At 46.9% G+C, this 27,112-nt stretch overlaps 1 protein-coding gene across 3 annotated transcripts; it reads left to right on the top strand.

Annotated features, from left to right (window-relative positions):
• Position 1: 1 nt before the first annotated feature.
• STK36 (serine/threonine kinase 36) lies at positions 2 to 25,966 on the top strand. 3 transcript variants are annotated; one of them, XM_049614876.1, is made up of 27 exons: positions 2 to 92; positions 683 to 857; positions 1,548 to 1,688; positions 1,799 to 1,876; positions 3,680 to 3,810; positions 4,041 to 4,290; positions 5,946 to 6,039; positions 6,333 to 6,502; positions 6,903 to 7,090; positions 7,603 to 7,702; positions 9,378 to 9,521; positions 13,485 to 13,664; positions 14,592 to 14,689; positions 15,078 to 15,183; positions 16,688 to 16,838; positions 17,030 to 17,157; positions 17,693 to 17,797; positions 18,145 to 18,243; positions 18,330 to 18,418; positions 18,703 to 18,766; positions 18,953 to 19,063; positions 20,690 to 20,764; positions 21,210 to 21,372; positions 21,589 to 21,736; positions 21,966 to 22,113; positions 22,676 to 23,422; positions 24,485 to 25,966. In XM_049614876.1, the coding sequence occupies exons 2-27, from the start codon at positions 774 to 776 to the stop codon at positions 24,626 to 24,628; spliced, it is 3,936 nt and encodes a 1,311-aa protein (XP_049470833.1). In that variant the 5' UTR covers positions 2 to 92; positions 683 to 773; the 3' UTR covers positions 24,629 to 25,966. The 3 variants fall into 3 exon arrangements, with proteins under 3 accessions (XP_049470833.1, XP_049470832.1, XP_049470830.1); XM_049614875.1 differs by lacking the exon at positions 2 to 92 and adding an exon at positions 147 to 276; XM_049614873.1 differs by lacking the exon at positions 2 to 92 and adding an exon at positions 147 to 302.
• The last annotated feature ends 1,146 nt before the right edge of the window (positions 25,967 to 27,112 follow it).

Genomic DNA, 27,112 nt, shown 5'->3' with positions numbered 1-27,112 from the left:
GAAAGTGCCTATGGGTGGTCCGACGACTCTCCAATACTTCTGAACGCCTTTGTCCTCTGAACCTCTCTGACCAGTTCCAGCGAGCACATGTGGTAACAATGGGAGTCTAAAGAGAAAGGCAGCGGGGGTGGAGAAGAATTATAAGTCAGGCAAAATCCACAGGCAGCCGGAAGGGGCGGGGCTGAAGGCCAGGGCCTGCATCCCTCGGCCTGAGGAGCTTGAAGCTCCTAGGCTGGGGGTGAGAGTGGGGCTCCGGTCTGCGAAGCGCGCGGGCAGGTGGCACTGGCGGGGGTATTGAGGAGGTTGGCGGTGGCAGGAACCTGGGGAGACTGGAAGGGGCGGGGTCGGTGGGCGAGGCTGGATGGAAGGGGCGGGGTCGGGTGGGCGAGGCGGGACGGAGGGGGCGGGGCCGAGGGGAGAAGCTGGATTGAAGAAGAGGGGGAGCGGTCGAGTGGGCGGAGCTGCGTGGAGAGGGGCGTGGGGCACGGGTTTCGGTGGGAACGAGGTTGGGTTGGGGGCCAGGAGGAGGTTGAAAAGGAGGGAGAACAAGAGGCGCTCTGTTTGTTCCCAAGATCTCATCTTTCCATCCACTCCACCCTACCATGTTTTTGAGGCCTGGATTATTATGAAAAAGGAAAAGGCAAGGTGGCTAACATAAACCTTTCTTTTATGTCCAACCCAGGCCTCCTAGATGTGTGGAGCTGTCCCTGGAGCTGTAGCCCTTCACCACCATCTCTACCTCCTTCCATCTGAAGGATCCTGAAACCTCTGTCATGGAGAAGTACCACGTGTTGGAGATGATCGGAGAAGGCTCTTTTGGGAGGGTGTACAAGGGTCGAAGAAAATACAGTGCTCAGGTGGTGAACAAGGAGGGATATCTCTTGGGTGGGATTCTACAGGGACCAGAATACGGACCTGTATTCCAAAGGCACTGACTCGGTCATTCCTCTTGTGGAGTGTGTGCTCTAATATTGGATTACTAGGTTCAGACCCTAGATCCACCATTTCTAGCCTTAGAACTGTGGATAAGTTACTTAAACTCTCAATGTCTCAGTTTCCTCATCTGTAGAATGAAGATAAGAACAGTATCTGATTGATGGGGCTTGAGGATTAAATATGATTCATGCTGAATCACTACATTAGTATAGTGTCTGGCACCTAGTAAACAATAAATTTTATTTTTATTATTGTTATTGTCTATCATACCACGCAGGAAGAGATAAACCACCTTAACTTTATTCTTCCTTCTTCATTTTTTTCTTCCTTCTCTTTCCCCTAAATCTCTTAAATTTTTACCCAGAGTTCTTTACCCAGATCAGAACACCTCTCCCAGATTCCACCAAAGGGATCTGTCTGGCAGAGGCTGTTTTCTCCTAGGGCAAGAGGTGGGGGGGAGTCTGGATAAGGTCAGGGTACTGTAAGGAAGAGGAGTAGGAGACTAGCAGGTAATGAGAATTTGCCCAAACAATCTGAAGCCTGAGTTCTGGAGCTCTGAGGTGAATGTTTCAATAGCATGGTTAGGCCTTGACTCTTCTTACCACTGACAGGTGGTGGCCCTGAAGTTCATTCCAAAACTGGGACGTTCAGAGAAGGAGCTGAGGAATCTGCAACGAGAGATTGAAATCATGCGGGGTCTGCGGCATCCCAACATTGTGCATATGCTTGACAGCTTTGAAACTGACAAAGAGGTGCACTTCAGTTTTGGGTCACCTCTCCCCAGGAAGAAAGGTCCCCCAAATTTCCCAGCCTCAGAATGCATAAATCCGGAGCCATCAGTACCATTGCCTTCTCCCTGCAGGTGGTGGTGGTGACAGACTATGCTGAGGGAGAGCTCTTTCAGATCTTGGAAGATGATGGAAAACTTCCAGAAGACCAGGTATGTTTCCTGGCTCAAACTTGTCCCCTACCCTGACCTCTTTTCAGATTAAGGACTGGTAGCAAAAGCTAAGGGCACTGAGATTCTCCATTTTGAAAACTCCTGAGGAAACTATAAGAGTCTAGGTATATATAGAGACAGTGTGTCATGTCAGTAAAGTAGGTGAACACTGGAGCCAAAATCTCTGAGTACAAAGTTGTCTCTGCCACTTTCTAGCTGGATCCTTTTGGGCGAGTTACCTTAACTTCTTAGCACTCAGTTTCCTCATTTAAAAATGGATGTCATCGGGGCACCTGGGTGGCTCAGTCAGTTAAGCGTCCGACTTCAGCTCAGCTCACGATCTCGCGGTCTGTGAGTTCGAGCCCCGCGTCGGGCTCTGGGCTGATGGCTCAGAGCCTGGAGCCTGCTTCCCATTCTGTGTCTCCCTCTCTCTCTGCCCCTCCCCCATTCATGCTCTGTCTCTCTCTGTCTCAAAAATAAATAAACGTTAAAAAAAATTTAAAAAATAAAAAAAATTAAAAAAAATAAAATAAAAATGGATGTCATTTTAATGTCTGTCTCATGAGACTATTGTGAAGATTAATGAACTCATGTAAAGCATTTAAATCTTTAAAAAATTTTTTTTTAATTTTTGAGAGCGAAAGCTTGAGCATGGGAGAGGCAGAGAGAGAAGGAGAGAGAGAGAATCCCAAGTAGGCTCTGCACCATCAGCATGGACCCCGATGTGGGGCTCAAACCCATGAACTGTGAGATCATGCCCTGAGCCAAAGTTGGATGCTTAACTGACTGAAACACCCAGGCACCCCTCATATAAAGCATTTAAAAGAGTGCCTGATGCACAGTATTCAACATTGCTGTTATTAATGCTTTTGCTGTCACCAGATAGCACGTGTGGTGGTACCAGAGAGGGCAGGAAGGGAATAAGAGTTGTTGTTAAGGCAGGATTCACCACCAAGATCTGCTGGTTGGCAGTGGGATTTGGTGGAACACATTCTCCAGCCACACTCATTCTAGGGATTTCTCTGTACTCTAACAAGTAGCCCCCCTCCCCAGGACTTCCTGTTGTAGCAATCCATTTCTTTCTAAGCATTGTCATTTGTAAGTCATCATCGTACTTATTTTGTCTGTCTTATTTATTGTCTGATTACTTGTCTTGAGAAAAAAGACTTTGTCTTGTTTAATAACAGCTAATGTAGAGGCACCTGGGTGGCTCAGTCAGTTGAGCATCCGACTTCGGCTCAGGTCATGATCTCCCGGTCTGTGAGTTCGAGCCCTACGTCAGGATCTGTGCTGATGGCTCAGAGCCTGGAGTCTGTTTCTGATTCTGTGTCTCCCCCTCTCTCTGCCCCTCCACCACTTGTGCTCCGTCTGTCTCTCTCAAACACTAAATAAACAAAAAAAATTTTTTTTTTTAGTAACAGCTAATGTATATTGAAGGCTTACTAAATGCCAGGCACCATTCTGAGCATGGCATGCTTTGACTTGTTTAATCCTCACAATAATCCTATAAAGGAGGTGGTATTATTATCATGAGCTTACAGATGATGCGTATGAGAGGCACGAGATAATTTGCTCATCCCAGGTCACAGCTAGTGAGACTCGATACATTTTCCTTGAACGAGTGAATGAACAAATGAAAGAATGAGTGAATGGGAGTCAAGAGCTAAGGAAGATGTGGGAAGCTCTGGAAGAAAGAGCAAGAAGAGAAGATCTCATCAGTAATTTAGGGAAATGTCTTTCGGCTCGTCAGTAGGCTCCTTCCTCTGGCCTCTCCTTTCCTTCCCCTGCCTGTTTGACCCCTAGGTTCAGGCCATTGCTGCCCAGTTGGTGTCCGCTCTGTACTATCTGCATTCCCACCGCATTCTCCACCGTGACATGAAACCTCAGAACATCCTCCTTGCCAAGGGTGGTGGCATCAAGCTCTGTGACTTTGGGTGAGGACCCTGACCTTCTGTCTCAGCTTCCAGTTCTGCAAGGAGTCTTCGACCATATGCCTAACTTACCTGGACCTCATTTTACAACCCGAGCTAAAAGACTGGGGGTTCCTGTTGGGTCTTTGGAAGGTGTTCTCTGTTTGAGTTTGGGATATCTCACACCATGATAGGCCTTGTTTTTACTGAATATGTTTTTTCTCTTCCCAACTCTGTTCCCTCATCTCCTGCAGATTTGCCCGGGCAATGAGCACCAACACAATGGTGCTGACATCCATCAAAGGCACACCACTTTATATGTCTCCAGAGCTGGTGGAAGAGCGACCGTACGACCACACTGCAGACCTCTGGTCTGTGGGCTGCATACTGTATGAGCTGGCTGTGGGCACCCCTCCCTTCTACACTACCAGCATCTTTCAGTTGGTCAGCCTCATTCTCAAGGACCCTGTGCGCTGGCCGGCCACCATTAGTCCTTGCTTCAAGGTAATGAACGTCGAAAGGGAGATTACTTTTGCATTAGAAACCTGTCTTCCTCTGCCCTGGTTCCCTTTTCCAAAATCTGGGGCAAGACTCTGCAGTTACTGAACTAATGTGGGAGCTGGGCCAAGCTGCGTTACTTTTCTGCTGCAGGGGCTTATTCTGGGAGGCTGTTCTAAACTCTGCAGAATTTGGGAATACCAGCCAGCCCTTCCTTGGGGCGGGCTATTCATATACATAGTGGGCTATTCATATGTATGTGTGTGTGTGTATATATGTGTATATGTATTCATATGTATGTATGTGTGTATATATGTGTGTGTTTTTTTAAGTCTATTTATTTGTTTTAAGAGAAAGCACGTACGCACGGTGGGGAGGGACAGAGAGAGAGGGGAGAGAGAGAATCCCAAGCAGGCTCTGCTCTAGTGCAGAGCCCAATGTGGGGCTTGAACTCACGAACCTGTGAGATCATGACCTGAGCTGAAATCAAGAGTTAGATGCTTACCCCACCGAGCCACCCAGGTGCCCTCGGGGCAGGCTATTCTTTATCACAATGGTAAGGTAGTTTCAAGCCACCAGAGACAGAAACTGTCCTTTTACACATCCTCTCTTCCACTTACTTCCTATCAGATGCAAAGTCCTCATGATATCTAGATTTGCCCACAGACTTCTTAGTCTTCTTCCTGAAAGAAGGAATCTTCAGAAATCCAAATGGCCAGAGCTAGTGGGGCTAGATCAGCGATTAGGGGCAGATGATAGAAGTGATATCTGTTGATTGCAGCTAAGTCTCAGGAGGTGAGGGAGGGAGGGAGAATAAAGAGTTGACCCTTTTTATTTCTTATCTAGGGCAAAATTTGGTCCCTCAATGGAATTTAAGTGCAACCTTTTCCCAGAGTGCAGTCTCATTATAACTTTCCCTTGGCCTGTCTAAGATGAAAAGGGACAAGTTTCTCCCTAACCTATTTAGTTGGGGAGGCTCAAATAATTATCAAAAAGAATCTAAGCAAAAGAAATTTAAGTGGGTGATCTACGTAGGATATTCATTCTCCCTTAGAGCAGACAGGCAGGTATCTTGAGCAAGAGCCACAATATACTAATCATCTTGTTTTAGAACCGTGGTCATAATCGACCAGTACCTTCTATCCCTATTTTAGGCCCAACTGGGGATTTTCCCAAGGATACACCATAACAGATACACCCTTTTCAGAGGCAGTCTCCCTTCCCTTCTACCATCTCAAGACTTGCTGAAAGATTTCTGTTTTTCTGTGCTCCCAAACACATCTTTACACAATGACTTGTGTGTGAGTGTGCTTTTAACCACCAATGCTTCTGGTCCTACCCAGCTGCAAACAAACCCGCAATCAAAGGGAGGGCAAAGTGAGCAATTCGGACTCTTTTGAATGTTTGCTTTCTGAAGATGATTGTGAAGGTGACAGTAAGTCTCTGGACAGGAATTGGGGCTCTGCAGGAGGTGAGGCAGAGAAGTCTGTCTCTGAAGCCAGCTAAATGAAGCCTAAGGATAGGATTAGAGAGGGCATGATCAAGACCAGCTAGTTTGCTCATGGAACGGACTCAGGAGTCTTGGTTTCCTAGTTCTGCTGGTGAGTTAGAGGGAGTCTGTAGGAAAGCGATGACCCATGGGGTATTTTTTCTCTCCACAGAATTTCCTGCAGGGACTGCTCACCAAGGACCCTAGGCAGCGTCTGTCCTGGCCAGATCTCTTACATCACCCCTTTATAGCTGGTCACGTCACCAGTGAGTCATTGGGGTTCCCAGGGCTTTTACACTTCCCTGGTGCTCTTTCCAATCTACCCCCTTTCCCCAGTGTCTGGATGTAACATGTCTGATTTACCCTACCAGCTGGAACTTTCTTCCTAACCTTTTGCCTAACCTTTGGCACTTCTCTTGCAACCCCACTCCCTCTTTGTCACATTGTCAAAATGGTCTCCTTCCACAGAAGCCTGAGGACACTGAAGTTGTCTCTGGCCAAGTGGAGATGGTGGTGCAGCCCCAGTGTGATCACATATTCTCCCTCTTCTTCCCTACAGTAATAACTGAACCAGCAGGCCCAGATTTGGGTACCCCATTCACCAGTCGCCTACCCCCAGAACTTCAGGTCCTAAAGGACCAACAGGCACAACAGCTGGCCCCCAAGGGCAATCGTTCTCGAATCTTGCAACAAGCCTGTAAACGCATGGCTGAGGAGGCCAAGCAGAAGGTATGTGGACAGAAGGGAATATGTGACATGACCAGCCTAGTGACTGAGAGAATTGGAGAAGGAAGGTTGAGAAAGGGCCATGAATAGGTTTCATTCTGCCCTCTGAGTAGGTACCATTCATACCTATGAATGATTTTGTTTTGTTTTTAAAGTTATTCATTTTGAGAAAGGGCATGCGCAGGGGAGGGGCAGAGAGAAAGAGAGAGAGAGAGAGAGAGAATCCCAAGCCGGCTCCACACTGTCAGCTCAGAGCCTGATGCAGGGCTCAAACTCAGGAACCACAAGATCATGACCTGAGCCAAAACCAAGAGTCAGATGCTTAACCCACTGAGCCACCCAGGCAGCCCACCCCACAACCAAATAGTTTTGATTCAGTGTGTCTCCTGCCCATTTCCCACAGAAACACCAGAACACAGGACCTGCCCTTGAGCAAGAGGACAGGACCAGCAAGATGGCTTCTGGCACAGCCCCTCTGCCCAGACCAAGAGCCACTCCTCAGGAACCAGGCCTCTTGGCTGGGATCTTGGCCTCAGAAATGAAGAACAGCTGGGCTGAGTGGGGGGCTGGAGAGGCCCCCCCTGTACCTCGGTGAGGAGGGGCTAGCCAGGGGTTTATAGATGGAGGTCCCTTGAGGATCTTTGGTTTTAGTCAAAACAAATACAAAATGGTGCCTATCACTAGCCACCACCTAAGTATGGACAGGGCCCTCGGAATCCAGGTCCTGTGTTCTTGAATTCCGATTCTGGATACTTTCCTGATTCATCAGTGGTAATGGGAATTTTCTTTTCTTTATGCCTCAGTTGTACATTAACTGAGAAGGAAAGAATTGTCTCCATGTAAAAGGGAAGATATTTGAGTTGAGAACTACAGGTGAAAACTGCCAAGGTAGGCTTGAGAGTAAGGTTCAAAGTGGAAGGGCAGTCAAGGATATGTGTAGTGGTCAACATCCTGTCCTGCCATATCCTAGAAGAAAGCTCTCTTCTGTCCAGTCCTATGTGGCTCGTTTTTCATTCGTATCTTGGGCCTAGAGAGAGGAATATGTAGATGAACCCTAAGCCTCACAGGTCTGGAACTCTTCCTGTTCCCTGTTCCTCTGGCAGGGAAAACCAGATCAGCCAGGATTCTGAACCAGCTGTCCTAGAGCTGAGGCCAGAGGTGGTGAGCCAGCGGAGCATTGATGCAGTGGACCTAGAAAATGAGGTGAGCTGTGGGGGCCCCTCTTGGCCTTGACCTTGCCATCAGATGTTGGGTCTGGGTACATGTTTTTCTAGAACAGTGATTCCCAACCATCCAAGAACAAGCTCCCCTGGTGTTAAAAATTGCTTTCTTACTATTAATTTGTAGATTTTTAATTGCACAGTATAAACATGTAATTATCAAAAATTGGAACACATGGGTAGAAATGAAAGTCCTTCTTGCGTCTTACCCCAGTTCCAGAGGTGTCTGCCATTATTAGTTTAGTCTTTCTTTTTCCAAACGTTTGCACTTCTACATGTATGTATACGCGTACGTAGAAATCTGTAGTTTGACTCTTTTAATGTTATTGAGTTCACACTACATGTACTGTTTTACATCATGCCTCTCTTACCAGATGATCCATTTTGGAGATCTTTCTACATCTGAACATATAATTCTACCTTAATCTTTTCTGGCTTTTTTTTTGGGGGGGGGTAGTTAACTTTTTATTTTGAAATAGTTTCAAGCTTCAAGAATAATTGTGAGGATACCACAAAGAATTCCTGTATGCCCTTCATCCAGATTCACCAACTCTTCAAATTCTGCCACAGTGGCTTTATGAGTTTCTCTCTGTATATGTCTGCTTATATAAGGGTGTATCCTCTTTCTTGAGTCCTTTTAGGGTAAGATGCAATCATGTCCCTTTACCCCTAAGCACTTTAGTGCACATTGGTTAAGAACAAGATCCTTGACCTACACTACTACAGTACAATTACAGAAGCCAGAAATTTAACATTGATATAATTCTGCTACTTGATCTATAATCCATATTCAAAGTTTGCCAATTGGTCCAGTACTATTCCTTATAGCAAAAAAAATTTTTTCCTGGTCCATGATCCAATCCAGGGTTATACATTGCTTTCATTGTTATAGCTCGTTAGTTTCCTTTAATCTGGAATAGTTCCTAGTCTTTCTTTGTCTTTCATGACTGACAGTTTTGGGGTATACAGGCCAATAATTTTGGAGAATGTTCCTCAAATTGATACTTTCTCGTGATTAAATTCATTTATGCAGTTTTGGTCAGAATACTACATTAGTGATGTGTCCTCAGTACTATAATCTTTTTTTTTCTATTTTTTTTTTGTTTTTTTAATTTTATGTTTGAGAGAGAGAGACAGACAGAGCATGAGGAGGGGAGAGGCAGAGAGACAGAGACAGAATCCGAAGCAGGCTCCAGGCTCTGAGCTGTCAGCACAGAGCCTGACGTGGGGCTTGAACCCACGAACCATGAGGTCATGACCTGAGCCGAAGTCGGACGCTCGGATAGTTAACCGACTGAGCCACCCAGGCGCCCCAGTACTATAATCTTTTTAATAACTTCATCATATTTCTTAATATGGATGTGCCATGATTTATTATTCCCTTACTGATTGCCTTTATGACATTGCCAATTTTTTTAAATTATAAATGGACGTATTGTAGGTACCTCTTTATGAACACATGCCAGTGTTCTCCAAGAGACTTTTCAAGACCCCTCACATACTGCCAAACTATACCTTTTTAAACCGGCGGTTGAAGCAAATACATCTGTGTTGAAGGATTCCCTGGTTCTTGCATTTACTCCATGATTCTGCAGGTTGAGGGCTACTACCCTTGAACCTTACACACTTCTGACCTTGTTCGTTCCCCTATGCCTCAGGAGCCCGACAGTGATGATGAGTGGCAGCACCTGCTAGAGACCGCTGACCCTGTGCCTGTCCAGCTGAAGGCCCCCCTCACTCTGCTGTGCAATCCTGACTTCTGCCAGCGCATCCAGGGTCAGCTGCGTGAGGCAGGAGGGCAGGTAACGGGCAGAAGGATACTGTGGATGGGATTAGACTATTTTAATCACAGATGAGGTATTAAAAAAACATAAGGAGAAAAAGAAAGCTTGTCCCTTTCCAATTCTCTTGCAATCATCCATCTATTTAATTCAAGATTTGCTAACCTCCTTTAGTGACACAGAAAGAACAGGCCTTAGGTTTCTCTTTCTTTCTTTTTTTTTTTAATGTTTATTTATTTTTGAGAGAGAGAGTGCAAGTGGGGGAGGGGCAGAGAAAGGGAGATATAGAACTCGAAGCAGGCTCTAGGCTCTGAGCTATCAACACAGAGCCTGACGTGGGGCTCAAACTCACGAACCATGAGGTCATGACCTGAGCCGAAGTCAGATGCTTAACCAGCTGAGCCACCTGGGTGCCCCATTGGGTTCTCTTTCAGAAGGGAAGAGCATTCACCTAGAGCAGGGGTCAGCAGACTGATGGTAAACGTTTTAGGCATTGAAGAGCAAGAGGCAAAAATGGAGGGTATTATTTAGTACTTCCATAGTGAGAGAAAGCGCTTTTCCACGAAATCTTTCCTGATTAAATTTAAAATCTTAATTAAATCAGAAAATTTTTAAAAGTTTAAATAAGTTAAAAATAAGTATACAATATTTTCTAGTATAGTATACTAATGAGAAGAATGAGATTCTTTTTTAAGGAATAATATTTTGCTTAATTGGTATTCATAGTGTTCTCTCTTACAAAGCCTTTCCTTTTTTTTAATTTTAATTTTAATTTTTTTTAATATGAAATTTATTGTCAAATTGGTTTCCATACAACACCCAGTGCTCATCCCAACAGGTGCCCTCCTCAATGCCCATCCCCCGCTTTCCCTTCCCTCTCACCCCCCCCATCAACCCTCAGTTTGTTCTCAGTTTTTTAAGAGTCTCTTATGTTTTGGCTCCCTCCCTCTCTAACCTTTTTTTTTTCCTTCCCCTCCCCCATGGTCTTCTGTTAAGTTTCTCAGGATCCACATAGGAGTGAAAACATATGGTATCTGTCTTTCTCTGTATGACTTATTTCACTTAGCATAACACTCTCCAGTTCCATCCACGTTGCTACAAAAGGCCATATTTCATTCTTTCTCATTGCCACGTAGTATTCCATTGTGTATATAAACCACAATTTCTTTATCCATTCATCAGTTGATGGACATTTAGGCTTTTTCCATAATTTAAGCCTCTCGTTTTCTGAAACACCATGATCTTCCTTCCTGGGAACTCGCCAGAATGTTGCCTGCATTTCTTTCCTTTTATTTTCTTTAAAGTTTTTTTTAATGTTTTTTTTTTTTTTATTTATTTTTAAGACAGAGCATGAGTGGGGGAGGGGCAGAGATAGAGGGAAACACAGAATCTGAAGCAGGTTCCAGGCTCTGAGCCATCAGCACAGAGCCCGACATGGGGCTCGAACTCACTAACTGTGAGATCATGACCTGAGCTGAAGTCGGACGCTCAACTGACTGAGCCACCCGGGCGCCGTTTTTTTTTTTTTTTTTTAATGATTTTTAGGAAATTTACCAAGTTGTGAAACCATCACTATAATCTAGTTTTAGAACATTTTTATCTCCCCAGTAAGATCCCTCATACCCATTTACAAGTCATTATCATTCCCAAAGCCCTGGTCCCAGGCAACCCCTAATCTACTTTCTGTCTCATATATTTGCCTGTTTCAGGTAGTTCACATAAATGTAATCATACAGTACACAGTTTTGTTTTTTCTTTGTTGTTTTTTTAATGTTTATTTCTGAGAGAGAGAGCGAGAGAGCACATGCACGCACCAGCGGGGGAAGGGCAGGGAGAGGGAGACAGAGAATCCAAAGTGGGCTCCACACTGACTGCAGAGAGCCCAGTGTGGGGCCCAAACTCACGGAACCACAAGATCACAACCTGGGCCAAAGTTGCACACTCAACTGACTGAGCCACTCAAGCACCCCAATACCCAATTTTTACATCTGGTTCCTTCCACTTAGCGGAACATTTTTGAGGTTCCTTCTTCTTGTGACATATCAATACTTCATTCCTTTTTATTGCTCATTCTCATTAGAATTCTGTCATATGGCTATATCACATTTCGTTTCTTCATTCATCAGTTGATGGGCATTTGAATTGTCTCCACTTTTTGGCTTTTATGAATAATAATGCAATGAACATTCATATGAAAGTATTTTGTGGATATATGTTTTCATTTTTCTTCTGTGGATACCTAGGATTGCCGGGTTGGATGGTAATTTATATTCAACATTTTAAGAAACTACTAAACTATTTTCCAAAGTGGCTGCATCATTTAACATTCCCACCAGCAAATGTATGAGGGGCCCCATTTCTCCACATTCTTGCCAGCTTGTATTATTGTCTTTTTATCACTGCCACTCTAGTGAGTGTGAAATAATGGCTTATTGTCATTTTAATTTGCACTTTGCTAATGACTAATGTGGAGTGTCTTTTCATGTGCTTATTAGCCATTTGTGTATCTTCTTTGGTGAAATAGCTCTTCAGTACTTTCGCTCATTTTTAAATTGGGTTCTGTCTTCTTGAGTTATAAGAATTCTTTGTATATTCTGGATAAGAGACCCTTATCAGATATGTGATTTGCAAAAATTTTTTCCAGTCTATGATTTGTCTTTTTATTTTCATAAGAGTGTCTTTTGAAGCACAAAGGTTTTGAATTTTGATGACATTCAATTACCATTTTTTCTTTTTGTGTATTATGCTTTTGGTGTTATGTGGAAGACATCTTTTCCAAACCCAGAGTCAGAAAGATTTCCTCCTATGTTTTTTCTAAAAGTTCTTTTTTAATGCTTATTTATTTATTTTGAAAGAGAGAGAGAGAGGGAAAGCACTAGTGGGGGGAGGGGCAGAGAGACGGAGAGAGAGAGAATCCCAAGCAGCCTCTGCGCTGTGCTGTCAGCACGGAGGCAGATACAGGGCTCCATCCCACGAACTGTGAGATCATGACCTGAGCCAAAATTGAGAGTCAGACACAACCGGCTGAGCCACCCAGGCGCCCCCATCTGAACTACTCTTTAGCTGTGTGATTATTGACTCCTTACTTAACCTATCTAGAAGCTTTAGTGCAAAATGGTTAATTGCATTTCCTGCACAGGGTTATTGTAAAGAGTAAATGAGCAAGTAAGTGAAAAGATTTAGAAACACTGAATGGCATATGATAAAGCACTTGATGTAAACAATACTCTCTTTTGAAGAGTATCCTTTTATTTTTTAGAAATTTTTAATTTATTTTTGAGGTGGGGGGACAGAGAGACGAGAGAGAGAGAGAATCCCAAGCAAGCTCCGCGCTGTCAGCACAGAACCCGACACGGGGCTCAATCTCACGAAACTGAGATCATGCATGCCCTGAGCCGAAATCAAGAATCGGATGTTTAACTGACGAGCCACCCAGGCGCCCCTAAAGAGTAACCTTTTAAAGAATAGCCATTTCAAAGTATCATACTGACCCTACTTTGTAGGCTATATGAAAATAAGTGGCAGGCTAGATTTGGCCTGTAGGTCATACGTAGTTAGTCAAGTCCTGATCTAGAGTTGGATGATATTGCTTTATCTGTCTGGAGTTGAATGACACTGTTTTGCGTCCATTGTTTTTAATCTTTGGAAGTACGTGTGGGCACGTACATATGTTTTTTAAAGTTAAAGGCTGGAGAAGGGAGGGAGGAGATAGGAATGGCACTGGGCCTGACAGATTCTGAGGGAGGTCCCCTGTCCCTTGGTCACCACTGTTGTAAGTCAAGTGACCTGACCATCTATATCTATATTCTTTTTCCTTGTTACTGCTTCCCTTTTTTTCTCTTCTCCTTCTTTGGGTTTTAGAGTCCCAAAGAAAGGAATGAGAACATTGGTCTGCTTTGCCAACTCCTTGGGGACAATTAGTATTTGTGACTCCTTTTCCCTCTGATAAGATCGATTACTCTCTCTTTCCCTCGTGTCGCCCAGATCCTGAAAGGCATGCTGGAGGGTGCTTCCCACATCCTTCCTGCACTCCGGATCTTGAGCAGTCTTCTGTCCAGCTGCAGCGACTCTGTTCTCTTGTACTCCTTCTGTCGTGAGGCAGGGCTCCCCGGGCTGCTGCTCAGCCTGCTCAGACACAGCCAGGACAGCAACAGTATCCAGCAGGTAAGCAGTAGGCCAGGAGCCTTGAAAGACTTCCAGGACTTTCTGCTCCTTGGATTTCTCTTCTTCAAAGTGCCGTATCTATTCGGCCCACTGCCTTTTCTTTTCTTTCCTCCTCTCTGGTTAGTAGACCACGAGTTGCATACCCCACTGCCTTCTGATATCAGGCAGATCCCGTCAGTCAGGGAGGTAGACTCTGTGTGACTGTATGAGAGTAGTGGGGAAGACGACAGACCGGAGATCTCGTGCCCAGTCTGAATGGGACATGCCCTCAGCTTCAGCTCACTGTTGCCACATGAGAACACGGGCCCCGTGTTGCCAGATCTTCCAGTTTTCCAAGAGAAGCTAGAAATCCAGATTTTTATGCTCAATTTCCCAATATTTAGAGCACTGTGGTTTGGAATATTAAATCCTAGGTTTTAATTGACCTGCTTTTATAGAACAGAGTACTGAAATTCAGGGATTAATCAACTTATACACCAGCATTAGCTTGTAAATGGCCACAGGACAATAAATGGAGGAGGTAGGATAAACAGAGGAGGTAGGCATGAGGCTCAGGGTGTCTGAGGCCAGATCTGTGCTACCCCACACTGCATTCTGCTGTGGCTGAGCTGAGAGGACAGAACACTGAAATGTTTAACGGGAAGCTGCATCCTGCTGGTGAGTGTTAACCTTGAATGTTTCTAAGGAATTTAGAAAGGAATTTGAGCTATTTGAAAAATAGAGCCTCCTGAACTCCTAAATGCTATTCTGGCCAAGCAAGATACAGGCTGTTTACAGCCCCCTGGCTGCCCCTTTGTTACCTCTAGGTTTCCTCTTTCTGTCCAGAAGCCTCCCTGTTTGGTCAGCCTGACTGGATATCTGACACCTTTTTCACTGCCTTTTCTCTTCGTCTACATTGCCCTTATTCTCCGTCCTCTTCCCTGGCAGCAATGTTGGTATGGGACCTTCTTACGGCACCTGATGGCTGTGATTCAGGCCTATTTTGCCTGCACCTTCAATCTGGAGAGGAGCCAGACAGGTGACAGGTGGGATGAGAGCCAGCTTTGCTCTGTTGGCCACTTCGGCTTCAATTTCTACCCCCAATTCTTCCTTCCTCTATTAGGAAGAGGCTAAGTAAGGAGAAAGCAACAGGTTAGGGATCCCCTGATTCTCTTAAGGACCGAGACCACTCTAAGTTCACCCCAAGACTTTGAGGTTCTAAGGGTCACCATACACTAAATGGAAGGGTCACAATTTAAATAACGTAGAGAAAATGGCAAAGAAAGGTCTTGGAGGGTATGTAAGACTCTGTGTGTGTTTAGTGGGGGGAGGGGAAGGAGCATTCTGATATATTCCTTTGCACAGATTCTCCTACCCGCAGAACTGACGTTTACCACACGTGGGCTTTTAGAGAGATGGGCTATTTTTTCCCAGCCTACAGGTGTTTCAGGAGGCCGCCAACCTCTTTTTGGACCTGTTGGGGAAACTGCTGGCCCAACCAGATGACTCTGAGCAGACTCTAAGGAGGGATAGCCTTATGGTAATCTGCTCCCTTGTCCAGGTTTCTGTCTCTGGTATCTTTCCATGTTTCTCCCTTTCCCTTTCTTATAACTATAGAGGGTTAGATCAAAGTAATAGAACAAACATTTATTGAATACCCACTGTGTGCCTTATGCCACTTGAGTACGAGAAGGTCCCCATTGTCAAGGGACTAGTAGTCTAGTAGGAGAGATGAAAAATGATCAAGGACAACAGCATGAAAAGTACATTAGAACTTGTATAAAACTTGTATAAAGTACAGAAGCACCACTGAAGAAGATATGATTAATATTACTTGGGGAGTCATAGAAGAAATCTCAAAGGAAATCATCTTTGCTAGGATTCGAAGAATGCATAGAAGTTTGCCGGGTGGGTGAGACAGAAAGTAGGGAAGACATTCTAAGCAGAAAGAGCAGCATTTACAAAGGCCCAGAGGCATTAAGGACTGTGGCCTGTTTCAGGGAACCACAAATAGAAGTATTTCTTCTTTTTTTTTTTAAATTTTTTAATGCTTTTTAAATTCATTTTTGAGAGACAGAGAGACAGAGCATGAGTGGGGGAGGCGCAGAGAGAGAGAGGGAGACACAGAATCTCAAGCAGGCTCCAAGCTCTGAGCTGTCAGCACAGAGCCCAATGAGGGGCTTGAACCCACGGACCGTGAGATCATGACCTGAGCCAAAGTCGGATGCTTAACTGACTGAGCCACCCAGGTGCCCCTAGAAGTATTTCTTTTTGAAGAGACTTGCAGATGGACTAGTATTTCCCAAATGTATTTGCCCTACGACTAGCAAGCTAGTGGGTTCTCGCCCCTGGACTCTGGAAATGAGGGACAGGAGAATAGAAGATTGAATGAGAAGATAGCAGAGTTCTGACTGATCTCCAAGGAGACACTTAGGGAGGAACATGAGCAAGGAAATAAACAGTTGCCTAGCCATTGTTCAGACTGGCAATTGGGAACACAGATCTGGGCTGCATTTCTGCCTCCAGTGAGCAGTCCATTCGAACTCTTCTAGTCTGAGAGCCTATTTTAACCTCCCTCATCCTTTCAAGTCAGGAAGCTTTCAACGTCTAACCTAAACTTTGGCCATCAGTGACTCACATTATTGGCCAGCATTTGTCATATGTCACTGTGCAGTGAGTGCATAGGAAGTTTGGAATGAACACCCCACCTCCTGAAATTCTGAATCAGTAAGACTGGGTTGGAAGGGACCCAGGAATCCCCAGGAATTCTCATACTCATGGACTACAGATAACACTTTGAGAAACATCATCTAGGAAGCAGCTGATCAGAGAATAGGATTGATAACCTAAAATTGCCATCCTTGAAATGTGAAGGCAATTAATTATAATGCATTTTCTGTGTGAGGAATACTTAGAATGCCACAGCTGGTCCCCCTGGGTTTTCTCCTTTATTCTCAGGTTTTCTGGGGGGATTCTTGCTCCTTACCCTAAACCCAGTCAGTTTTCTGCTGCCCTAATGTTAATGCCGCCCTTGTCTCCCTTAGTGCTTTACTGTTCTGTGTGAAGCCATGGATGGGAACAGCCGGACCATCTCCAAAGCCTTTTACTCCAGCCTGCTGACTACCCAGCGGGCTGTGCTGGATGGGCTCCTTCATGGCCTGACAGTTCCCCAGCTCCCTTTCCACACACCCCCAGGTAACCAGAGTAGGGAGCGGAGGTTCTCTTGCCTTCTGAGTAACTCCAGCTGTGCCCTCCCGACTGCCATTGCCTCGAAGAGTGCCTGGCATTTAGTAAGGGCTCAGCAACTAACTATGCACTGAGAGAATGAATGGGGATCCGAGACAAACAATCAGACCCCACCCTGCATTCTTTGCTTTTCTCCATAGGAGCCCCCCAAGTGAGCCAGCCACTACGGGAGCAGAGTGAGGACCTGCCTGGAGCCATGTCCTCTGCACTGGCAGCCATATGCACTGCTCCTGTGGGGCTGCCCAGCTGCTGGGAAGCCAAGGAGCAGGTCTGAGCTGCAGTTTCTGATTTCCTCTCATCCATGTTGCTGGAGATGAGGCTGGCCTCAGCTTCTCAGAAAGGCAGAAAAACAAGCATTTTTGCTTCCCCTTACTCTGTACTTCCAGAAACAGATGCTTCCACCTGGGTCTGGTAATCTGGCCACTCGTTGAACACGATGTCGCCAAAATCCCAGAACACTTGGCCAGCTGGCTAGAGAGCTCATTGACAAACTGCCCATGTGGTAGGGTAGCTGACCCGAAGCCACCTGTGATGCTGCCTCAAGGGCTCAGGATTTAGATTTCCTGCTCCCTTTTCGCCAGCAACACTTTCCTCTATACCTGTCTCTACTAGGGCTAAACTAGGCCATGACTTTTGGTTCTTCTTTGGCCATGAAGACTGGGAATAGAATGGGATCTGAGGTTCCTGGTGAACCTGAGGAAGAGTGGCTAGCAAGGGGTTGAGAACCCTGAGTAGTTGGAGATATGATAGGAACAGGATTGGAATATGGGAATGGGGTTGAGGCTTCAAGTATGTCCCTACAGATCTCTCAGCATTTGGCGAATCAGCTCACCGAGGACAACAACCAACTGAGACCGTCCCTTATCTCTGGCTTGCGGCATCCCATCCTGTGCCTACACCTTCTCAAGGTACTGCCTGTCCAGAACTCTTGGGACTTCAGATTTCTTTTTAACCCCCAAGACCAAGAGAGAAAGACACTGAGAGAGACAAGAGACCCCAGAGGGTCCCTTCCTGCTTTTCAGTCTGTTCAACCTGAGATGACCCCACTGTTAGCCAGTCCTCACTAGAATAGAGCAGTAGCCCTATCTCACCGTCTTATAGCAAGAAGAGGCGGAAGTTGGCCTAAACTTCTCGAATTGCCCCGGTGTGGACACTAGATCTGCGGAGAGGCTAGCCTGCTTCTCAGCTGAGCCTTCTGATCCAGGAACCCAGGGGCTGCTCGGCTTCACTGACAGACTCCTTCCCACTCCTTTAGGTTCTCTACTCATGCTGCCATGTCAGTGAGCGCCTGTGCCATCTGCTAGGGCGAGAGCCCCTGGCCTTGGAGTCACTGTTGATGCTGGTCCAGGGCAAGGTAGGCCAGGAACACAGGCAGGTATATCGTGGTGGCCCTACTGTCTCAATCAGAAGTTGCTCTGATATCTTTGGTTTCCTTTGTAGGTAAAGGTAGTAGATTGGGAAGAGTCTACTGAGGTGGCACTCTACCTCCTCTCCCTTCTTGTCCTTCGGCTGCAAGATCTGCCGTCTGGGTAAGCCTGAAGTAGGGTCTCTCCACTGGAATCTTCCCTCCCGATAGCTCACCCTGATGTAGAATATGGGGAATGGCACCTTACAGCCTATCCTCAGAAGGGATGGGGATAGAAGGGATGGGGATGTTCTCTACACAGAACAGAACAGACCTAGATTCCTACCAACTTTGTGCCTTGGGGCAATGGTCATGCAGCCGTGTGGAGAGTGCCATCCAGCGGGGAGGGAGGCCACTCCCTAGCCTCCTTTCATTTGGTGCATCCTTTGATGAATCTTCTTTTTCCAGAATGGAGAAGCTAGGCAATGAGATTGCTACTCTCTTTACCCATTCACACGTTGTCTCTCTTGTGGTGAGTTTTCAGTTTTCCCCTTCTTCCCCTTTTCACCCTGCCACCCAGGCCTGCGGGGTGCACGGGCATCACTCTCATCAAGAGGTGGTTATGAGGCATTCTTCTGGGCCAGAGACATATATCTTCTCTGCCTGTCATGACTACTGTGCAGATTCAGACATTCCTTCTCTTCCTCTAATTCCCCAGAGTGCAGCAGCCTGCCTGTTGGGTCAACTTGGTCAGCAAGGGGTGACCTTTGACCTCCAGCCTGTGGAGTGGATTGCCGCAGCCTCACACGCTCTGTCTGCCCCTGCAGAGGTGAGGTATACTGGAGAGGGCACAGACAACATTTTCACTGAGTCAGACCCAGGACTCCACTTGGGGGCAAGACTGAAGGGCCAGCATGGCTGGGGCAAACTAAGCAGTCGTTCCTTTCCTCCCTGTCTGCCCCCAGATGACAGCTTCTCTGAGCCCAGACTGGGCTGGCACTTCCAAAGAGGGACAGAGGGAGGGGGGACCTGAGTTACCTACTGGAGGATGAGATCTTCCTGCCTACTTTAGTCTCCTCCCGCAGAAGCTCCTGCTCCTGTTGTTAGGGTCATTTCAAAAGCTTAATCTCTTCCCCTCTGACTACAGTTTGGCTTCCCTGTCCCCCCTCCTTCTCCTTAACTGAAATGGAAAAGGTGGCTGGCATCCTGAGAACTCTTGAGGAATCCAGTCCATTGGGTAGCCTCCTTTCTGCTTTCTCCTTTTCCGGGCCTTCCCCCCGCCCCCTCCCTCTCCTTTTTAGGTACTTTGGAACCCCTATTTCTTTCATTTTGTAATAAGGATAGACTTCATATTCAAATGATCATCATCCTTATAGATGCAGAATTCTTTATAATTTGGAAAGCACCTCACATCTTATCTTACAACACACTTGAAAGAGAGACGCATGAAATGTAATGAGACTCACCTGCTTTTTCTAGATAAAGTTGAACTTCAGAGAGGTGGTACCAGTCGTGATGACACTCACATTCATCCAGGAGCCCCAGTCAGAAATCTGGGAGTCATCATAGACTGTGTTCTCTGCTCCATTATTCCCCCATCTAGATGGTTCCCCCAGGTCCCATGTGTTCCGCCTTCCTGTTGTGTCAGATCTTTTTTTACCTGGCACCATCACTGCCCTGCCTTAGTTTGTGTGCACACCATCTATCTTGCACTGTGGCGCTTGCCCGCTGAAGGATCTCTATTCTAGGCTCTCTCCTCTCCAGTCTATTCTCTTCACTGCCACCAGGGTGAGCTTTCTTAAAAGTCTAGTCATTTGTTCAAGTATTTAGCACAGAAGTATCTATTGAGTACCGAACACTATTCTGGGTTCTGAGACTACAGCAGTGAATAACAGAGATGAAAGTCTTGCCCACATGGAGCTTGTGGAGCTCAGTGGCTTCCCATTGCTTCCAGGATAAAGTCCAGACTCCTTTACCTTCTCCTCAAAGCTCATCTGTTACCTCTGGGCTCTATAATCCTGCTATACCAGGAGTTACCACTTCCAAAATTCACTATCATTTTTCATGACCTGCCTTTATTTATGCTACAAGGAATGCTGTCCCTTCCTGCCACCTCCTTCTCTTGACTGCTTTTTGAACTTTTAATTCATCGGTGTTCTACCTGCAGAAGGCAGAGTTAGGCACTCTCAACTGTGTCTCCACCCCCACCCCAACCCCAGCCTCTTGTGTGGCAAGTGTCTTCCGACCTTACCAGATGATGTGTCTTTAGAGCAGAGGTAGTCATTGAATGAATAGTCAGGAACCAGGACTTGTGTAAGTCCAGGAGAGCTTTCCCCACTACACCAGGCAGAGGACAAGCTCTTTCTGCCTGACCAGGAGTTAGTTGCAGGCATGGGTTTGTGAGGCCTCTTCATCTCTCTTGGGGATCTGCATTCTTCCTGCCTCTCTCTGTCAGGTCCGGCTGACTCCACCAGGTGGCTGTGGATTCTATGACGGCCTCCTCATCCTGCTGCTGCAGCTTCTCACCCAGGTACAGGTGCATCCTAGGTTGGATGGGAAGGCAGGAGAGACAAACTAGGCATTTTGATGAACCACTAGACGATAGGAATGAAGAAGCAACCCACACTTGCCTCTTCTGTCAAATATGGTGGCCGTGATTACCTTCAAAAGGGCCCCCCCCTGCCCTCATCGTGGACCCTTTCTGGGGAATCCCAGCTGCATCCCAGGATTCAGTGGGGAGGAGAGCTGTAATTCCCTGGTTTCTAGCAGACACTTGCGTGGGTTAAGATGTGATAAGAAAGGCAACTAAGACAACAGGGAAATCCCACGTTGTTGGGAAAACGGAGGAATTATTTCTGGGACTCCCTTTCCTTAGAGGTCAGGGATAAGAGTGAAAAAAAAGAAGAGAAAAGAAAAAGGCATTTTGATACCTGACTTTGACTTCCCTACCCACCCTCCTTCAATTTCATCTCCAGCCAGGGAAGGGTAGCCCGATAAGGGACATGGCTAGCTCAGAAACGTGGACCATTCTATGGCACCGCTTCTCCATGGCTCTAAGGCTCCCCGAGGAGGTGTCTCCACAGGAATCACAGCCATCACAAAGCCCAGAGCCAGACTGGACGCTGATCTCACCCCAAGGTATCTTTCCATAAGCATGGCCTCCTTTGATCCTTTTCAAGAGGAGGCAGCCTAGAACTGGGTTAGCCCACAGAGATTGCAGCCGCTGCCCCCTGGGGAGAGGATGGCACAGACTGCGCTGGATGGGAAGGGGACTAAATAGGTGGGGGCCCTGGAGAAGCTGGAGCATCCGGGGCCCTTCCTGCACCACTGGGTCTCCATTCTCGGTGTTTCCAGGCATGGCAGCTCTGCTGAGCCTGGCCGTGGCCACCTTCACCCAGGAGCCCCAGTTATGCCTGAGCCACCTGTCTCAACGTGGAAGTATCCTCATGACCACCCTGAAGCACCTGCTTTCCCCCAGCTTCCTGCGTCAGCTGGGCCGGGCGTGAGTTCGAGCTAGAGGAGGGAGACCAGACTGTCCAGACAGTCTGCAGTGTGGCGGTGGGGAGGGGTGGGCAGGAGAGCCGTAGCTGACAGCTTGAGCTATGAGGCCAGAAATAGGACTGGTGAGGTTGGAGAAGGGGCGCTGGACTCGGGGATTTGAGAAGGGGGCAGAGAATAATAAAGGGTGGGTGAGTAAAACCGAGTAAATCCTTCCACGCTGCCCTCCTTAGGCCTCACGGGTCTGGGTTTCTGCCCGTCGTGGTGCTCTCTGTGTGCCAGCTCCTCTGCTTCCCCTTCGCCCTGGATGTGGATGCCGACCTCCTTGGAGGTGTGTTAGCTGACTTCGTGGACTCAGAAGTCACAGCCCGCCTGCTGCAGGTATTTGGGAAAGCCACCAGGCGTGAAGGTGGAGGAGGAAGATGGCCGACCTCGTGTATTGTAATTCACTTCCCAACAGCTCCAGGGCTCCCCTGAGCCCCTGGAAGAGTGGAGCATCTGGCTTGATGTAAGCGTTGGAGTGGAGAAAGCATTCAGGCCTGAGCAGAAGCACTGGTTGGAGCTGGGGCTGGCGCCTCCCGTCTCCATCTGTCCCTCATCTGGATCTGTTGAAGCTCTGCGGGGAGGACATCCCAGTCTGGGCAGGGAGACTCAGCTCCTCAGCCAGGAGTCACTTCTGTGCAATCCTTGGCATTCAGCAGTGGGTTTTTGAAGGCAGAGAGCCTGAGTCCTTGCAGAGCAAGGAATGATCCTGCACCCGTTCTCTTGGGCTCCACAGTCTCACGTGGAGGGCTCGGGTCAGGTCTTCCAGCTCTCTGTGGTATTTCTCAGCATAGCTTGGCTTTTCTCTTGGCCAGAGCTTGGGCCCCTTCTAGCTACCTCGCTGCGGTGAATTCTTCCTCTCCCTGAACCACTTTGCCTGCTCCTCTATCCCTTCTCCCAGGTCTGCTGCCACCATCTTCCGTTGACGCAAGTTGAGTTGCCGGTCAGCCTCCTCACACACCTGGCCCTCACGGATTCCACCTCTCTCAACCAGTTTGTGAACACAGTGGCTGCCTCCCCTAGAACCATCATCTCCTTCCTCTCAGTTGCCCTCTTGGGTGACCAGCCGCTGCTGACCTCTGACATTCTCTCCTTGCTGGCCCACACAGCCCGAGTACTGTCCCCCAGCCACTTGTCCTTCATCCAAGAACTCCTGGCTGGCTCTGATGAATCCTATCGACCCCTGCGCAGCCTCCTGGGCCACCCAGAGAATTTTGTGCGGGCCCGCACTTACGGGCTCCTGGGCCACCTGCTGCAATACAGCATGGCTGTGCGTGGGGCACTGCAGAGCCAGGCTGGGCTGCTCAACCTTCTGCTGCTGGGGCTTAGAGACAAGGACCCTGCCGTGCGGCGCGGTGCCAGCTTTGCTGTGGGCAACGCAGCCTACCAAGCTGGTCCCCTGGGACCTGCCTTGGCAGCCGCGATACCCAGTGTGACCCAGCTACTTGGAGATCCTCAGGCTGGTGTCCGGCGCAATGCCGCGTCAGCTCTGGGCAACTTGGGCCCTGAGGGGTTGGGGGAGGAGCTGTTACAGTGCCAAGTACCCCAGCGGCTCCTAGAGATGGCCTGTGGAGACCCCCAGCTAAACGTGAAGGAGGCCGCCCTCATTGCCCTCCGGAGCCTTCGACAGGAGCCCTGCATCCATCAGGTACACCCCTGGGGACTTCCGGACCATGACGATGGGGTTGTATTTCATGACATTTTTCTGAGATAGCTTTAAGGAATTGGGATGCTGCGAAACCCATTGGCAGTGTCTTGGAGATGGGTGTGCCATCTACCATCTCCCACCCCGGAAAAGGGAAGGAATGTGGGAGAGGGCTCTGATGAGTGGCAAATTCCCAGGATCTCCAAGCCCAGGGGTTCTCTCTTCTTGAGGCTATGTGGGAAGGAGGTGAGGCCAGATGAGGTGATGTTGAGGTCTAGAGGGATTTCATTCTGGGGGCTGGGAAGGGGCTATCTTTTTTCTTTTTTTTCTTTTTAGCACTTACCACGTGAAAAGCACCATGCTAAGCATTTTACCTTTATTACCTGGTTTAAGCTATTATATTCCTCATTTTGCAGGTGAGGAAACTGAGGCACTAAGGATTTAATAACGTGCCCAAGTTACAAAGCTAGTTTGGGGGACTGGACTTCTGAGTTCAAGGGTCTGAGTCCTGAGCCCATACCTTAACCACTGCTTTATTCTGCTTTTTGTGCTTGTGACATAAGTAGCCTAATGGGGATCACACATCTACCTATGATAAGGCTAAACCTCCAAATTATAATAAAGCAGTGTGGGAACATTGGCTGGTTCATGCAGAACAGAAATTTTGACGGGATGGTGATGATGTAAATTATGGGATTTTCTGGCAATCCATATGGGGAAATAATATGAGACTCTTGGTGGTACTGAGGTTAAGACCCATTGGTCAAGATTCATGACTAGGAATCACACTTTTTGACTTACTGTCACTGCTGCATTTATGACCCCTTCCTGGGACAAATGCATGGATCCCTCGGTGCCTCAGTTTCATGGTGTGTAACCGAAGAGAATGGCAGTAGACCTCCGGTCTCGATGAGCCCTCTCTCCAAAGTTTCTCTTTCCCCGCAGAATGTATATTGATTCCCCAGGGGCCCATTGTCTTTTTCTTTCTTTACTAGAGTGGGAATTGCCGGGCCAAATGAGAGTCCTCTGCATGTCCTATTCTGTCATCTGCTGTCTGTCTCACAGGTGCTGGTGTCTCTGGGGGCCAGTGAGCGATTAGCCATGCTATCTCTGGGGAATCAGCTCCTGCCGCATAGCAGCCCCAGGCCTGCCTCTGCCAAACACTGCAGGAAACTCATTCACCTCCTGAGGCCAACCCACAGCACGTGATCTCAGATTCCTACGGTCCATCCACCCACTTTCGTTACCCCTCTATTGCCAACCTTTTTCTACTATTCAAGCCACCAACTCAACCAAGAACTAAAAAGAGACTAAAAAAAGAGATAAGCTACAAGTCAAATGATTTAAGAACAAGAAACTAGAAGAGATTTATGTATAAAGCTCCCTCCTTTCCCCAGATTCAGGATGATTTCAATCAGTAAACTTCATTGCTGTTGGTGCCAGAGAAGATTCCTTCCTTTTCTACATGCAGGGGTCTTTCTCCAATAATGTGCCTTTAACCCCAGGAGCATACCTCCCAGACCTCATGGAGGTACCTTCTACCTGAGAGGCCGCTTCCTTTCTAGAGCTTGTATAATCCTCCCAACAGGTTCTTGCTTTTGTGCACTGGCCCTAGGACAGTGATGAAGACTGAGCCCATCTCAGCTCTAGGCTATGGGGATAAGTGCTGCTGTGGATGGTTTCCTGACCCATAGCCCACATTCCCATCCATGGGTTATGGTAGAGAGTCTTTTCTTTTTTCTTTTTACTTTCCCCTTTCTCCCCTCCCCTTTCCTCTCCTTTCCTTTATTTCTTTAACTTTCTCCTTTCTTTCTTTTTCTTTTTCTTTCTTTCTTTCTTTCTTTCTTTTTCTTTCTTGTTTTTCCTTTCTTTCTTTTCTCTCCTTCCTTCCTTCCTTCCTTCCTTCCTTCCTTCCTCCCATCCACCCATCTTTTCTATGTAAACTCCTGTAGTAAAAGGTATACCTCACCTTACTTGGAGATGCCAGGGTAAGAGCTTGGGTGGGGGGTCAGCTCCTCTCTTGGCTGCTGGTTGGTGCTGCAGCTCTTGTGTCCCGTTCACACAAGACCATGGTTTGGGACCCTATTTATTTATATCTGTTCCTGCCTTCCAGCTTCCTGCATCTCAGCTGAGCTACATGTGGTCACCTACTTCCAAGCCAAGACCAGTGGAGCTGAAATAGGGAGAGATAGGATTAAACAGAGCCGTACATTGGATTGCTTTGTGATCTCAGGCTTAGTGATGAGTTTTGATGTTTGATGGAGTTTCAATGTATAGGGAAGCCCAATTGCTTGAGAAGGGCAGCTGTTTAGGACATCGTGCATTTCACCAGAAAGAGATGTTTGGCAGACCCATTAGAGTTGAGATCCAGCTGGAAACATACTACAAAGTTTCAACCCTGACTCACCGGATGGCTTGCGACAAGCTTCCCGGAGCCTTCCTTGGTTTCTCTATCCATAAAATGGGGGTATTACTTTTTGTCCTTCCTTAAATTCCAATTGTTTTTTGAAATGAAAGATGAATAAAGTGCCTTAGTTTTATAAGGAATTTTATTTAGCATTCATCTTCATTGTCTGTGTTTATATTTTAGCAAAAATAACATTTTTTTCTAGAGACCACTGGAATTTCCTCCTGTCCAGATTATGGCAGTTCAGTTCAACATTGAGTTCTTTCTCTGTGCGAGATACTGTTGTAGGCACTGGAGATAAAGCAGTGCTTGTTTGTCGTAGAGTTTCCATTCTAGCTGCGGAGTCAATGAACTTACCAAAATAAGTGAATTCTGTGCAGGATGTAGAGAGGTGATAAAGCTCTGGAGAACAATGAAGCAGAGAAAGAGGATGAGGAGTGCTGAGTTGGATGGTTAAGGTAGGCCTCACTGGGATGACCTTCGAGCGAAGACTTGATGGAGATGAGGGAAATGAGCAGTGTAGCTATCTGAGGGCAAAGTGAGGCAGAGAGAATAATCACTTCAAAGGTCCGGAGATGGAAGCTTGCCTGGTGAGCTTGAGGAGCTATGATGAGGCCAGTTTGGATGGCAGAAGTGAAGAAGGGGGAGAATAGTAGGAAATGAGGACAGGAAGGTAGTGAGGACCAGATGTAAGCCTGTAGTAGACCTTGTACTTCGAGTAAAGTAGGGATATATTGGAGAGTTTTGACAGAGAAGTGATGTAATCTACTTATGTTCTGAAAGATTACTCTCCATTCTGGTGTTGTGCATGGACTGTGAGGAGTGGGGGAGGCTGGGAAGCAGGGTGAGGGCTTAGGAGGCTGTGGTGGTACCAATGGAATGGTGAAAAGTAGTCAGATTCTGAATATATTTTGCACATGAAGCAAGTAACATTTCTTACCTGATTGGATGTGAGGGTGTGAACGAAGGAAAGCAGACAAAGATATTACTCCAAGGTTTTTGGCCTAAGCAATTGGAAGAATGGAATTGCCATTAACTCAAATGGGGGAGGCTATTAGTGGAGTGGTTAGTTCAGTGAATTCCATTACTGTTCCAACAGCTACCATATCTATTCTTTTTCTATTCAAGTATTTTAAAACACATCTTGGGAAATATATAATGTAACCCATATTACCTTGGTGTTTATCTTTAACAGATCAGAACTTCTGTTTTTGTTTTTAACAAAGCCACAGCTGGGGCACCTGATTTCGGCTTAGGTCATGATCCCAGGGTCATGGGATGGAGCC

The sequence above is a fragment of the Panthera uncia genome (genome assembly GCF_023721935.1).
Source record: "Panthera uncia isolate 11264 chromosome C1 unlocalized genomic scaffold, Puncia_PCG_1.0 HiC_scaffold_3, whole genome shotgun sequence".
NCBI classification, from domain to species: domain Eukaryota; kingdom Metazoa; phylum Chordata; class Mammalia; order Carnivora; family Felidae; genus Panthera; species Panthera uncia.
The sequence above is the reverse complement of the archived record's forward strand: the minus strand, read 5'-3'. Positions and strand labels throughout refer to the sequence as shown.